The sequence below is a fragment of the Acanthaster planci genome, linkage group LG06 (assembly GCF_054643075.1).
Source record: "Acanthaster planci isolate LZ-2023a linkage group LG06, COTS_SCS, whole genome shotgun sequence".
Classification (NCBI taxonomy): Eukaryota; Metazoa; Echinodermata; class Asteroidea; order Valvatida; family Acanthasteridae; genus Acanthaster; species Acanthaster planci.
In genome coordinates, this window is record NC_141782.1 from 12397143 (window position 1) to 12412663 (window position 15521).

General features: G+C 41.7%; 1 protein-coding gene across 4 annotated transcripts in view; it reads right to left on the reverse strand.

Moving 5' to 3' along the window:
- The window catches only part of LOC110974863 (uncharacterized), a 36873-nt gene that overhangs the window by 4963 nt on the left and 16389 nt on the right, over positions 1–15521 (reverse strand). For 2 of the 4 annotated variants that reach the window (XM_087138221.1, XM_022226773.2), the window contains 4 exons: positions 14653–14706; positions 11909–11959; positions 6804–6893; positions 3538–3639 (listed from right to left, as the gene is read on the reverse strand). In XM_087138221.1, the coding sequence (XP_086994347.1) occupies positions 3538–3639; positions 6804–6893; positions 11909–11959; positions 14653–14706 (297 nt within the window). The remainder of the gene's footprint in view (positions 1–3537; positions 3640–6803; positions 6894–11908; positions 11960–14652; positions 14707–15521) is intronic. The other 2 variants (XM_087138219.1, XM_087138220.1) reach the window with 2 other exon arrangements.

Genomic DNA, 15521 nt, shown 5'->3' on the forward strand with positions numbered 1-15521 from the left:
CCATTACAACACTAACAAATGTCACCAAGGTGGGGCAAGTAGTAAATTACACTTATATTAGCTCATCCATTTCCAGCTAAGCCTGGATATCAGATGCCTGACGGAAAACCACAGGTACCCTGTTTCATCGTTTCAATATAAAACACCTTGGAGAAATGCAATGCCATCCTTCTCAAAGGGATTCCAACTCCAAGGTGGTAGATATTAGTTATTGATGTTAACACTAACAATAATGTGCTGGAAAATGTATCGTGCCACACAGGATGGAGAAGGCAGCCTGGTGGCAAACTACACGTGTGGGGCACTATGTTTGAAAATGAAGACAGAAAACTTTACTGCTTGATCTTATATAATTTAAACTAAATCATACATGTGCATGTACTTCAATGGGTACTAGACTTAGAAAACCTGAACCCAACTCCATAAACATCACAACAGCAAATCCCTAATAAATGGCATCTGCAAAGTTTGTGATCTGACTGCCCATCTGAAAAAGATCACCTGCACATCCACAGTATCTGTGAAGGGTATGAGCTGACACCCCTTTAAACAATCTCCTGCACCACGTGTTCATTACCCTGGTAGCAGTCCCTGATCAACACCGGCTAATACCGCCCATTTGTCCACGGCAAACGATGGTTGGTGCTCAACCAACAATCCACTCCACTGAGAGAGCAAGTGTCGGCAAACACTGCACCCTCTGACTGCAAACAGTGGCTTTCTTGAATTTCAACTGGAGGCGCCACCCCTGGGTCCAGCTGCCACACTTAGGGGAGCAAGAGGCGATGGGAGGGGGGGTGGGATTTTCTTCCTTTGCAATTCTACCAATCGCCAAGAGAGTCAGTCCTGTAAACTCCAATTTTCTCGTCTAGATAGAGAGATAGAGGGCTAACCCTTGAGAGCTGATGCTGCAGAATTCTGAGATGCAACAGGGAAAAAAATCCCTACAGGGACTTTGTGATGTTTGCTTGGAACAGATGCCGGAGGGCAAGGATGGGAAATGATAGGGCTTCGACTCACTCTGGTCATGGTAAGAGCAAAGACAATTTTTCCTACTCATCATGATGGAAAATCAAGGGACGTGATCTTTGCTTGTGATCACGATGGGGTTAAGGTGGCTGCTTCAGGTCCGTGTAGCCCTCCTTGTAAGTAAAGGAGCAAATGACAGTCCCACTTTGGAGACGTATTTCCAGGCAAATATTTTGGGTCCAATTTTTTCTTATTAGGAGAGGGAATGCGGGGAGATGAGCAGAGGTATTGAGGAGAAAAAGTGATTGGAATGTTAAGGGAAGGAAAGATATTACTCACATTTCTGGGCTAAAATAAAAATGGAATCAGTTTTGGTCGGAACAAATTTTTTTCCCCCACCTTTCTTTCCTCCACCAAGAAGTCAGGATAAAGTCTTTAGTGGAAGGGCAGTCCAAACATTGTCTCTGACGCAAGGATTTGATAGATTTAGGGGAGGGAGTCACATAAAATTATGCACACCCCCAGCTCTGAAGTGCAGGGGTTGGCAGGTACCAGTTACCACATAACTTCAGCGACAGATAGCTAGTTACTGCTGCCGACCTGAAGGACAGAGATGTTTGTCTGAACTTTTGTCCAAACGGTACGTTTTGTTTTGAAACAATCACAAGGGGAATTTTTAGTTTTATGAGACTGATAAAATCAGAGTGTCCAGCAACAGAAACTCCACCCTTCTCTTCAAAATCAGTCAAATTTTAAAAAGGATATTGGGAACAGAGGTTGTCAACACTGAATTTTTGTTAATTTAAATGAATCAAATTCATATTCCGCTCGCTGCGTATTGCTTTAACAAAACACGGATTCAGGGGAAAAGGAGCTCCTTCAGGATTTAAGCAAGATATATACAATGTGTGAAAGGGACGTGGGGAGGAATTCTTAACAGGAACAAGTTGACAGGGGACTGATGACATGAAATGACAAGATCCCCATGGAAAGGGGAGGGGGAAGGGTGGTTACAGGTTCATCTGACAGTCAGTGATAAGGTCTCAACATTGCCAGGCTCTTAATCCGGGGCAGAGTCGGCCTGTCTGCACTTCACACTGCTGGCTTCCTGCACTGTTTCAAAATCGTTTACCATCCCATGACATAATTCGCTGCAAGGGGCGGGATGCAACTCTTTTTTTTTTAATGCTGATGATCATGACGGTTACGAATGGGCTGACAAAGTCCTGATTAGTGGCCTGTCAAATTGGCTTCTCTGCATCTGGGGCCAGTCATCCTCAGATGTATCAGCTATCCTGGAGTTTCAACAGCAAGAGCTGCATACTGTGCACTTCTCTTCCATTAAAAACAAGATCATCATTCTTTGGCCTTCACAAGCCAACTGCAAATTAGGAATCAAATCCCCCTGGATTATGAGATTATCCAAAGCAAATCTCACCAAATCTTACCCAATACCTTGTAAGATGTGATACCCGTAGTTTGTACTCATCATTGAAATAGTACACGTTTGCCAAAACAGGTCTATAACCGGAAATGGGGTTCTAAGCGTTAATAATTGATTCTGCGGCCACTCAATGTGGGAAAGTTTCATGAATAATAAACCACTTCATGAATAATAAATTGACTCGTACACAATCAATTGGCCCTCGAATACTTGGAGGGAGGGGGGGATCTGCTGATGAATGTCCAGTCTGGCAGTAAAATTGGTGTGTCTGTATTGGAGGGTAATTTGTTGGTAAATCTTGCTTGCTTGCTCACAATTATCTTTTGCGATACAGGTGGTTGCTGTACATACATTACGTTAGATTTTGATCTGGACTGAGAATTAAACTATGCGCTAACAACATGTGCACCAAACAGTTAAAAAGTAAATTTACACTGACCTGATTTCTTGGCTCGTTTCAAAATCCTTCTTAATTAAATAACTGGTATATGATATGCTAAAATCAGGTAAATTATGGGCAACTAGTCATTTTAAGTTCTCGAAATATAATACAGAACTTGCTATTTCAAAGGTTTTTTATGTTGAAATTTTATATTTGGAACTGGACTATTTGAATGACAATAAATGCATCATTGAAAAAGTTTACAATGAAACTTTCCAGAATGTTTAAATACAAGTACCATCACAGATTTCCAAAAAGCTCCAAATTGTTAAAGATCCCCCCTAAATCATTCTCAACTGTTTTCTATTTAGAACTGCTAAATTCTGCCTGGTTTTGACAACCATGTACTGTACATTGCAGCACGTCAGAGTGAATGTAATAACTGTGCAGCAGGCAAATCCACAATATTGTATAGGCCTACTGTTAGTACACGTGCCCATTACAACTATTTAGGCCCATGTAATATACTACTGGACATGCACAGTACACAGTGCATAGTACTTGACTATTACCAGTGCACGGCACCATTTCACAGTTTTCTGATGTGTACTTTGAAAAGCTCCACATTTTCAAGTCCACCATTAGTCTATTCATAACACTAAGGCAAATTTACTTATAGTAATCCTGGATTAACAACAACAAAACCCAAATTCTGAGAGTGTGGGGAAAAAGTATGTTTTACCTTCTTCCCAGCGAGTTTGATGTCTTGTTTAAGGAGGTTGGACAGCGCAGCCAAGTTGGCCTTGGCAGACTCCATCATCCACTGGTGCTCAAGAGGGTCCAGCTGTGGGGTGGGGCAAAAACAAACCCAAAAACAAGTCATGATCTCTATTTACATTTGGAGGGGAAAAAAGGCATCTTGGTAGACTTTCAAAGTCCCCATCTGATTGACAAAGTTGGGAAGATCCTGAACAGACAACAAAGATAGTAACTGGCCTCTGGAGAGCTCCAGAAAATTTGACCAAATGTACACACATGTGCTTGCTACGTTACACGCATTGAAACTTTCTGGGGAAAGAATAAATTTTGAAACAGGATCAGCACAGCTGATTAAAACAAGGAAAACAAATCCATTCTCTTCTGAGTGAGGAAAATTTTGACAATGCTGAACTCAATTACGCTGCACCAGTAGAGGAAAAATAAAATCCAGGAGAAACGTATCAAGTTACATAGTATGGTTGCACTGGACTGATGACAGTAAACCACCTGGAGACTTTTGGCAATTCAATTAAGTCCTACGTGGACACAGAGGTAAATAACAGGCAAAAGTTACCAAAAACTGGCTCTAAAGTTACACCTTTACCATCCAACGGGGCAGTTTCAAAGGCCAACTGACTTTCTGACCAAATGGTTTCACGGGTTGGCAAAACCTGCGGTAATGGCATGAAACTTTCATTCGAACTAAATAAGACCTACTGATACTGTTAGGTCCATGTGTATTTTGGGTTAGGTTGAATATCAACAGTTTCAAATTGGAAACTTTTTCTTTTCCAATATACAAACTCTGGTTAAAATGTGTTAATAATGGTAATAAATGTAAAACAAGCAGGGAAAGTGTGGGAGACTTATGAAAGTTGTGGCAATGGCACAATGCTTATCCGACTCAAGCAAAGCGTTTCAACAATAGCTAAACGTTCAGTTAAAAAATGATCAGCTAAACGAAAAGCAATTACTCTGAAACTGAAAAATGTTGAACTATTGGCAGTGACATACATGTACATGTAAGAATGATAAAATAAAAAAAGCAAAAAACGGGAAAGAAATCTCTCCACATTTACATGTAATCCAAATGATGGGAATCTGATGGGGTTTGATCAACTCTGATTGCGCAACCCAAAGTGTCAGCACTATCATCGTACCGGTATGCATCCCTAACCAAACACTTTCAGAGCGTTCTTGGTGGAGATAGTTGAAATCACCACACCTCATACTAATTCATATTGAAGAACTAATTCTTCGTGGTCCAGTCATCATATAATGTGCCAGTCTTTTTAAGGATGGAGAGGCACCCACACAAGGATCCACTCACAAGTCAATGATGCAAATGTAATATTCCTTGGATGGATTCCCTGGGGCTCCGGGAACAGTTAACTGCAAGGATCCTCCCAAATACAATCGAAAAAATGGTGGTACACTTTCATGTTGTTGAATGAATAACGCATGAGGAGTGGTAAAACAGATACAACATCACGGCTGATTTCAGGCAGACATATGATGTTATGTATTCGTAGAGTACAGTGGAAAGGCAGAAATGACCTAAAAGGTGCATGCGCAGATAATCAAATGACATCAACACCTAAAACGAGCGATATCTGTCACATACTTCCTTTGGCCCTCTGGAGATAAAAAAAAAAAGCCACATGCGGAACAGGATGGTGATGGAACATGCACAATGAAAACGATAGTACACTCTGTGAACATTTTGAATGTTCAGCTCGTGCAGTTTGGGCATTTATGCTTACCCTTTTTCAGACCTGCCAACCTTGCCGTACTCCTTCCTGAGGTCAGGCATTACCACACAATAGATTATTAAAAGGTATTCAAATGAGTCTTCAGTTCATTGAAATTTTTAATCTATTGTGTGGTAATGCCTGACCTCAAGAAGGAGTACGGCGTGTTGGCAGGTCTGCTTTTTAGGACATTCGTTTATGCACGTGTCACACCCAAGCAACTGAAAAATCAGTCTCAGTTCAAGACCAAGCATGGAAGAAGGAAGGAGAAAGGTACCATGTATTTGTGCCTTGTCAAATGCAGCAAAAGTGTATCACTGCCCACAAATTGTTGTCATGCGTAATCCACTAAGGTCAGATCACCACTCTTGTCTGCTCCTGTTCTGTGGCAGCTAGATCAGTAAGCTGTGCGTTCCAAGTACACGTACAACACAAAGACTTGAACTGAGACTACAGATAGATGAACACACATGTACACGTAAGTAAATGCATGTCTCACACCACAGAGCAAGGAAACCAGTGACTTCTTGTTCATTAAACGGATGGGCACAGGTAAAATTGAGGCAAAATAAGTAAAAATGGTAAAGGTTAAAAACGACCACGAGCATGCAATGGCCACATCAGGCTCTGCTTGGGAACAGATAGCTTAAATGTTAGCACTGCAAGTCTGTAGCAAAACTAAATTCCACACCTGCAAACATGAGATTATGTTTGATTGGTCAACACACTGATGAAAATGCACACGTACACAATTCAATTATGCCCCCCATTGCCCCGCCCATAACCTTCCCCAACTAGAACAGGTCCTCTTCAAGAATATCCTAATTTCATTATAGAAAGTGTTGAATTATCACTGGAAATTCCATTTGTAATATAAATACTGACAATTCAATGTGGAGCGCTTCAAGTTTGCACATAGCCCATTCGTGAGATGGTCACGTTCAGATTTACAACCTAAACCATCCGACAATGCATCGCAATGTAAATCTTCGTAGTGTACATGTATAAAGCAGTTGTGAGGTGGAGCATTCAATCCAATTTTACTGAAAAGTTTTCCAAAACATGAACTAGTAAATCACAATGTGGAGAATAAACAACCAACATGGGCATGGCCAAAGCAAAAAAAATGGGTCCCACACTGCCCCAAATGTTGACATTTTGGCAACATTTTGCTCACGATTTTTAATGAAGCAACCCTGACCCAATTGTTTTTCTTGTTTATAAAAAGGTGTCCCCTTCTCCCCTCTCCCCCCACCCAAACCCCCCCCCCCGAGGTCTGACTCATTCTGGAAGATCTGGCCCCACACTGCCATCTAAATTGTCCACAGACCACATCAACACACCTTACATGCAAGCAAATACACACACCAGCCATGGCAAGCTGACACCGACAAACAGACAGAGGGATGGAAGCACAACATGGAGGAATGATGGGAGGTCGGACTGCAGCAGGGGTGTTCACGTCTTGATTCATTTTTGATTTTTGTCTTCATGTTACCTGATGCCAATGCACTACAGTATCTGTACTACACGAGGTGCTGGCCTCACTGCTAATGGATTGCATGGTGCCGCTGGACTGCAGTCCAGGCTTGGCGCCCCCAACACGCAGCCAGGCAAGGAGAGGAAACACATGATTAGAAATGCACACACTTGGTATCATAGAGGACACCACAACTACTACATGTACCCCCCCGGACTTGCATAATTACCTCCGCACGTACCTGTACCGTACTGTGCACATTGTATGTATGATGTCCAGAGTGAACAACAGAGCAATAAACCTTTTTGTCATTCTTGTTGCATCATGGGATTGGATGACAAGCCATGCCAAAACTTTTATGAATGAACCTACTTGGAAAGTCGACCACTCCAGCATTTATCAAGTTTGTTCTCTATGATTTTTATAAGCACCTGCTTATCTCGTCACAGATGCTGCTTATCTTATAATAGATGCAGGCAAATTTCATGTAGAAAATGTTTTAAATAAAGTTGAAGAATGAACATGAACGGCCTTTGTGAGACGGAACTTCAAATTCTGATTCTGATTGGCCAATATTAGCTTTAGTGAAATTCATGGCCAAAGTTCCATCAACAGAAACTGATCTTCATGCAAAGGAGTGCCCAACTTCATCCGGTAAGCTTTAAAATTGGATTTTTATCAAGACTTCATTCCAAACATTCAGAGCAACACCCTGTACATGTACGTCAAACGATGATACTCGATTTTGAGTATTTAACAAAGGAAAAATTGATGAATGGTTCTGCTGGAGTAGTCGTCCATGGGATTGTGCATAAAATGAATTGGTTGTTTGTCTTATCAAATCTCATGATGCTATAATGAAGCCTTCACTCCCCAGTTTGCAGCTCCAAGATCTCTCTTGCGGTTTACAACTCCTGACTCTCTCTCTCTCTGCAGAGGAGTGTTTAAAGCAAATTCTAGAACCTTACAGGGTTTGTGATCAATTGGAGCTGGTATTTCTACATACTGGTATGCTTCCACTTATGCATATTAGCAACTAAAGAAAGCATTTCTTAACGCTGATGAATATGAAAGACAACTTCAATATTTAAGACGCACCACTCCTATGAATATGGAGATTAATATTTGCATGAAAACTACGGCAATCACTTACAAGGTAACACAACACTTATACATGTATTGGCTGTGAAAACCAAAAATAAATTAGCAGTTCAAGAAAATTTCCCTTGAATATTCCAGTTTCACTTTGAAGATTTCCGAGGGAGTGGATGAGGAATATTTCTTTTTGAACAAAGTTTTGACTGCAACTTGACTATATCTCCTTGAACAATCTCACATGACAAATTTTCATCCGGCAGAAAATTGCAGGAGAGTGTCAATTTGACACGCTGTCTGGCTTGGAATTATGGGGAACGGCAGATGAATACATCCTAGCTGACAGGAATGACTTGCAAGTTTACAACTCATCAAAAGAAGGACAGGAAAAAAATGGTTGAGTATCAAATATGTTGTGACCTGTTGAATATCAATCTTCCTCGACTCGAAACATCAAGACAGCCAAATCATCTAGGGGAACTGCACCAATTATGTGCAAGAAAGTAAAAAAGCTAGGTTCAAGGAGACTCCCACTGGGGTGAATGGATACATGTCCTGGTAGACCACTCTTATTTTGCTTACAACTTGAACGGGCAGCCAAAGTTTACAGACACATCACCTTTTCGTTGGTAACTCCAATTCGTTCGAAATGGACGTGTGTCCCATAGATTTTAAATACATTTGTATTTTCAATTAGTATTTAGTACTACGTGTAGGCTGCGTGGGATTTTTCATTTTCACTTGGTACCGCCGGCCAACCATAGTTTTAGCAGCCACTTGTAGGAATAACGCAACTGTGACATCAAAAAAGCAGACTGTGGAGGAAGCCGAACCCTTAGCTCCAATTCGTGAAGATCAGTGCAAAATCCCATCTCCCTCAAACCCTTTTTAAGGTACACTGAACGAAAAGCTGCATGACATGTCAACCTCCTTTTGATGCTCTAACCAAACTTATTTTTTTCCCCCTTGCTTTTGATGATTTCCAGAGAAAGAAAAATTGCATCACAGCTCCCTTGCCGAGCCCTCTCTGATGCCCTGGCTTAATGGAATGCCCAGTTGTATGGAATGACATACATGTTCATATAAGCTTACCATTACCAAACTTACAACTATATGTACATGTACCCTATATGTATGTCAACTCATTCCAGTCTTTCACCCGAAACTCTTCCAACATTCTTCACCCCCCATGATGCTTGATTTTAAAGTAAAAACAAGAATGGTTACATTCTGATGCCAGGTCTGCAGTGAAGCAGGGTTGTAGTCAAGTCCAGCACAAGTCCAGTCCAAAGTAGCAAGATGAAGAATCAATGGTGCGGTATGGTATGTCACGGTCATTAAACTGAATGACTAGTGACCGAGCTTAGGTCTTAATAACTTGTCCTGGACTACATGTAGCGGGGCATTGTGATACGGTTGCGCACCTGTAAACCTCAATTGTGAAATTCTTGTGCCCCCATGTTTCACTCATTCTCATTGCCTTGCATTCCCAGGGTCTCTCAGTTAGCTAAGCAATGCATATGGAAATGCAGTAGAGACGGACGCTAATTTTGTATTAGATTATTCATGCTGTGATCTGGCGTGATCATGCGTTCTTTGACTCCTTTGTCTTTGTGTATTCTCTACTCAGTTTGGCATGTTGGAATTCCCCCCCATGTAGCTGCGTGGTAAGGTTCCATGGAATGCTAGTTCCATGTACATGTGCCCGAGATGTTGTAACTGTCAGTTATTTTCTAGGACGATTGTGTAATCCTTTTTGCACCCAAAACTACACTTCTGTACACAACTTCTTATTCGTATTTCACCATTATACACACGACACTTAGATTCTTGCACACGACCGTAGCAGGAAGTCACATGACCCTTTGAGATGGAAGATTCCAATTGGCTAAGCTCTTCAACGACGCTCACATTTCATTTATTCCTAAGCCTTTAGAGTCCTATAAATAGTGCAGATTGTGCCTAGCTCGTCGGTCAGGTGTGGTGGACCAAACCCTTGTTGTGCGGAGCAAAACCTAATGTAGTACGGCGGTCGGACCCTTTCCGAGACTTGTGCGGCGGTAATTCTAAAATACCTGTTCTTATGGTGAAGTGTGGTAACCATGAATGCCCAGTTAGCTTAGCTTGAACCGATGTGAGTGCAGTGCAAACCAGTCCACGCTAGTAGCATGAGTTGTAGCATCGTAGTGGCCATCACCACTACGTCTGGACCGTTTGCCGGGAGAGACATCTCTGTGTCCCTCACTGCCCTGGTCCTGCTATCTAGCCCCAGGTCCTCCCTATCTCTACGCTGAGCCAATGGTGCAGAGTGGCAGCGGTTCAACTGTTTCGCTCATCACACTGCAGTCTGAGCGGCAGTGTGAACAGTACATACTGCTGGCCCCGTCCAGCTATTGCTAGTCACCGTGATGACCCAGGACAGCTCCCACCACGGCCCAGTGAATCTAGTTGTGCGATGCGATACACCTGTACTGTACCCACTCCATCTGACTTGCATTTCCAATGGTCCCACCAAACCATGGTTTAGTTAGAGGTATACATAATTCAGCTTTGCCTGTCTAACTTTGCCTCTCATGTGTTGCTCTGTTATGTTAAGCTACACCTCCTTCAAAACCACTCAGAAAGAGAAGAAGTAGAAGAGAAGTCAGAGCAATAAACCAGCTGTGCAGTTCGACTGTCACCCAAACTCTTGTATCCCATCTTTACAAAATTGTTAACCCTGAGTATCACTCCTGAATAACAAAGTAAAAGTCCACGTTTCCACATGCAGGGTTTCCCCTCAGCGGTCGCCCGCTAGCCAAATGCGAGTGAAAACAGTCACGGGCGAGTCAAAACACTTCCCTCAGTCATCCGGCGGGCGAGTTAACATATGTACGCGTTCCTTGTTTTTCTGATGTGATTGAAGAAAATAAAACAGAGTCTTGATTTCAACGCTTTACCTTTTGTCTGTCATGAATGTAACTTTATTTTATTGGAATCAAATAAACTCCAACATCACTTCTGACTCGCACCTGGAATATTGTAACCAATATAATTAACAAACAATTTGTACTGGGAACCAGATACCAAAGACTGATACTGCATCCATAGACTGGTCAATCCGGTTCGTAAGTGACTTCGTTGTACAACTGATCGCAAGCCCCTCATTGGACAATCATGCCGGGTGAGTGAGTAGGGAACGGGAACCAGTCTACCCACGAACCGCTATCACCCCAAGTGATAGCAGTTGATAGAAACATCTTGGTGGACCAACCTTCTTAAGTCAAAAACCTGCTTTAATTGTTATTTTTTTTCACACATTTCATGGGCTAGTGAAAATCTCTGCGGACTAGTAAAAATCACAATTTACTAGTCCGGCGGGCTACTGTCAGAAAAAATAAAGGACAAGCCCTGCCACATGCCTGATATTTGAGGAATGCAACAATACTCAACTGCCCCACAGTTATCTGTGGATAGTTGGAACCAAATCCATCAGCTTGAAAAAAAAAGATCTCTTGGGTTGTCTGATGATCCTGATCCACAATATACTGCCAGAATAAAGGCTTTCAAATCTCTTGGGATTAATGATAAACCACTATAAGATCAGTTGGTGCAGGTACTAATGTGCATAAAATTGATAGAAACAGCTACATGTACATGTGCACAACAAGGCTTTTTCACATCATCCTATATCCCCGTGTAGGGCCCAGGTCAAGTCCCAAGATTTTGGCAAGTTCTTTTCTACACTCTGATTGGTACCAGGGTCTGGAGGCTCCTTCCATGTACATGTAGAAAATCAGAAATTACGGCCAACTTGCCTATAAACTGCCATTACTACTGAATGAACCATCCACTCACTGTTTGAGCTGACCCTGGACCACTCATGCATGGCCGACCTGTGTTCACATCAAACAGGCTTAGCAAACCACAGTGTGAAAATGCCTAGAATTTTTGACTCATGGAACTGATCTTCTGACAAACTGCTACAAACACACATGCACAGGTACATATTCAACACCAGCATGCTACATTGGTTAATCACATTGTACCTGTGGCAAGAGCAAATCCTCACAGCTGGCACTGTTCCTGGGAGAGTTAGGCTGGTCCCCCCCAAAAAATGAAGAAAATTGTTAATTGACTCTTTGGCAGACCATATACACACACAGTGACCCCCCCCCCATATTTTGGGGAGGGGATAAGACTTTCACTTTGAATTGATCCAAATATTGCTGGGACTGACAGCATGAAATCAAACTACACCAAGAAATGTTACCAAGGCATTCAAATCATCCTGCTGAAAAAGTTGTGTTGCAAGTATGTACATTTCTGGAAAATATTGCATGACAAAATCAGTATAATAACCTCACATGAGAACGATGCAAAGGGTTTGTGACCCTCTCTCAGGGTGTTTCCAACATAAGACAACCATCTGGCAAAAACTAGTCTTTGAAAAATAAACAACGAAATTATGGACCATGGTTAAGCATTTGCGTCAACCCCAATGTGTCCCATGGACACAATTCCACCACCTCCCTGAAAAACTTCACAGTTGAATGTGAGCACTCATGTACCAACTGGTATGTGTTATGCACCAAAACCTAATGAAGTAGCTGAAGAAATGAGTAATTCACACCGCAATTCCCAAATGCGGTTACCTCAGAAATGACTCAGGAAATAATCATCAACACATGTGCCTAACACTCTGAAGGGTCCCCCCTCCCCCCGGAGACCAAAGTTTTTTCCCCTTCTTTCCTTCTGGTCTCTCTTCCACAGACCTCAAACCCACCCCCCCCACTGTCTTTCCAATTTCAAACACTCTCATCCAAAACAGGCCGAGCCCGACACGTGTTTCGGCACATTCTGACAAATGACGAGCACCCGTGACTTTCGACGCCTCCGAGGAGTCAAAGTGCCACGTGCGAGTGAGGGGACAACGATTAGAATTGAAATCACATTCCAGGGGGGTCAGAGACAGAAAAAAAAGGGTGAGGTATGGCATTTGGGGGGAATGGGGAGGGGGGGCAGAAGTCAGTGAGTTGGATCTAATAAGGGGACGAGTTGTAATCAGGAATCGCTGGCGTGTGACGTTTTTAGGGGATTGGTTCAGAGTGGACCATCAGAAAAAAGGGGGAGAGACGAGGTTAAGGCACGATGCGTGGGTGCGATTGCACAACTGCCGATGTGTGAAACTGTCGGCTGCTATGAGGACACGCTTCACTCTCCCTGACCAGCTCTCGGGCAATGGCGATGACAGCCATTTCATTACTGGGCCAGAATTATGGCAGGGAACCCTGGCATGAATACTTTTGGCATTTGGCCAGGTTCCCCAAGGAAGTCAGTGTTTCTATTCCATCTGTTGGGACTACTTCTCCCTGTTTTTAGGAAGAACTACAGAAGGAAGAAAGGGAAGGAGGGGGAAGTTGGATAACTTGGCCGGCTTTTGGACTTTTCCCCAGAGAGCTCATGCCTCATGAATTTCTAACTACGGTCCTTGTATATGCTGATTTGCATCCCTTTTCACCTGATATTTATACAAGTATATGGTTTTGCCATTTTTCAGGGCATTTGGGTGCTTTGGGGATTTTTACGTCAACATGGACCTGCATATTCATGAGCAAAACCGTACTGTCATTTCAGGAAGAAGCCTCAATGACACATGCATCTCAGCACCAAAATTTGCCAGAATCTTGGATTTTTGCAGTCTTCAATTTTCTTTGGAAATTCACAGCTGTTGCAGTACTTGACAGTGGACTAGTGGGCAAAGTTTTCACATGAACATTTTTGGATGAGAATATTCTGGGTTCATACATGAAACTTGAACAGAAAACCCCCATTTTTTGTCAGAAACAGCATGAAAACATTCACCATTACCTAAAGTGCAATTTTCACTTCCGATTAACCAAGGAGGGATGTCATTATCATACATGTGTTCATTTATGAGTAGGAAGTAAAATGAAATTCATGTCTTTGAATGTTTCAAACAGGCAAGACATTAGGAAGTTGAGGAAATATGGAAAACTGTAACAAACAAACTTTGTGACAGAATGTGCGAAATGAAATAAAAAAAAGAAAAAAATATAAAAAATCAGATATCAGAAGAAAAGAATCACCTGATCTATGGAAAATTGCCTTGTCTGTCAGAAAAAAATTAAACTTCCAATCATACAGAAGTACAGAATAGCAAAGCTCAATTTTCCACTCACAGCAGCGACAAAAAACAACTTCCTTACAAATAATCTCTTCCATATCTTTAACAGGCTTAAATCAACCAAACCAACCAACCTTTTTCATTTTAATTCTATTTGTTTATGTTGCTTCCTACAGCCATGCATCCTAAGCCTTCGAGTCACAAGCCTTCTTCTGCCCACTGTTATTCCAAAGTGAAGCTGCCAACATGATAAGTGGCCTTGTTCACAGTTCGGCCATTCTGAATGACAACTGAGGCAATCCCTTTGACACGGTTTCCAAAACGTAGTGAGGGAACAAAGACTTGGCATTAGAGAGACAAATTATAGATTACCATCCCTGTGCTCTGATAGACAGTGCAAAAAATTGATATAGGGTTGTGTCACCTTTGCTGTCTAAATGAAAAATAGTTTTCAAAGAGAGGCAATACAAGTAATTATAGCAAAATAGTTCAATAAGGTGGAATCGGTGAGCATGATCATAAAAGGCTATCTCAAGAATAAAGCCCTTTTCAGGCATCAACAGACCCACTGAGTTTACAGTAACCTGGAAAAGAGTACATGCACAGGTATCGGGTGTCGACGGTGTGACAAGCAAACCAACTCACCGAAATTAAGGGAGCTGGTTCATCCTCTTTGAGTATGTCCTCTTGTCTGTTTGTCTGAAAACATACCAAAATTGAAAAGTCAGTTACATTAATTCATGCATACCAAGCCCAATCGTGAAGACATAAAACAGTCAAAAACATAATGATGTGAATGACAAGAAAGCACACCAATTACAGAATGGCAAACAATGGAAATTCCTTCTGTGTTGATTGACCTGGGGAATCCATGCCTGAAATGGCACCGCACCCTTGCATGTGATGTCCTTAAACTTGATGCCCTGCAAAGGATTCTGAGACTTGTGTTTTTCTTTTTCTATTTTACTGGTACACAAAGGACATGAACATACATAAGGAAGAAAGTTACAAGCTTGGGCACTGAAGAAGCCAAGAAATGTTTGCATTTTTAATTTCCTTCCTTGTAATTGTTAAATTGCAAAACATACATGTAGATATTTATATGAATAAAAATATTACTGGGTAAATTTTATTCCAAATTTTCTTTTCAACTGAAACAGCTTACTGTATACCTACTTTATTCAATGATAGAATTCAGCGTAAATTCCAGAAATTAGGGGTCCATTTTTTTCATGATCCTGTCACATCTGACATATGATTTTGTAAGTTCACAACACATTTTCTGATTTCCAAAAGTGATGAATTAATGCAATTTACCTGCCAAACAAACAGCAATAGTTTGAAATCAATTCCGGTGACATTTCCATGTAAAATAACAAAGGTAACACGGACACAAAAATGTCACTTTTGGACCCCTAACTTCTGGAATCACCCATTTATTTCAGTTGTAAGTACCTGTTTCAGATCTAGGACAAGCATTTGCTTTTAACCACTCGCTGCCGGGTAGTTTGAAA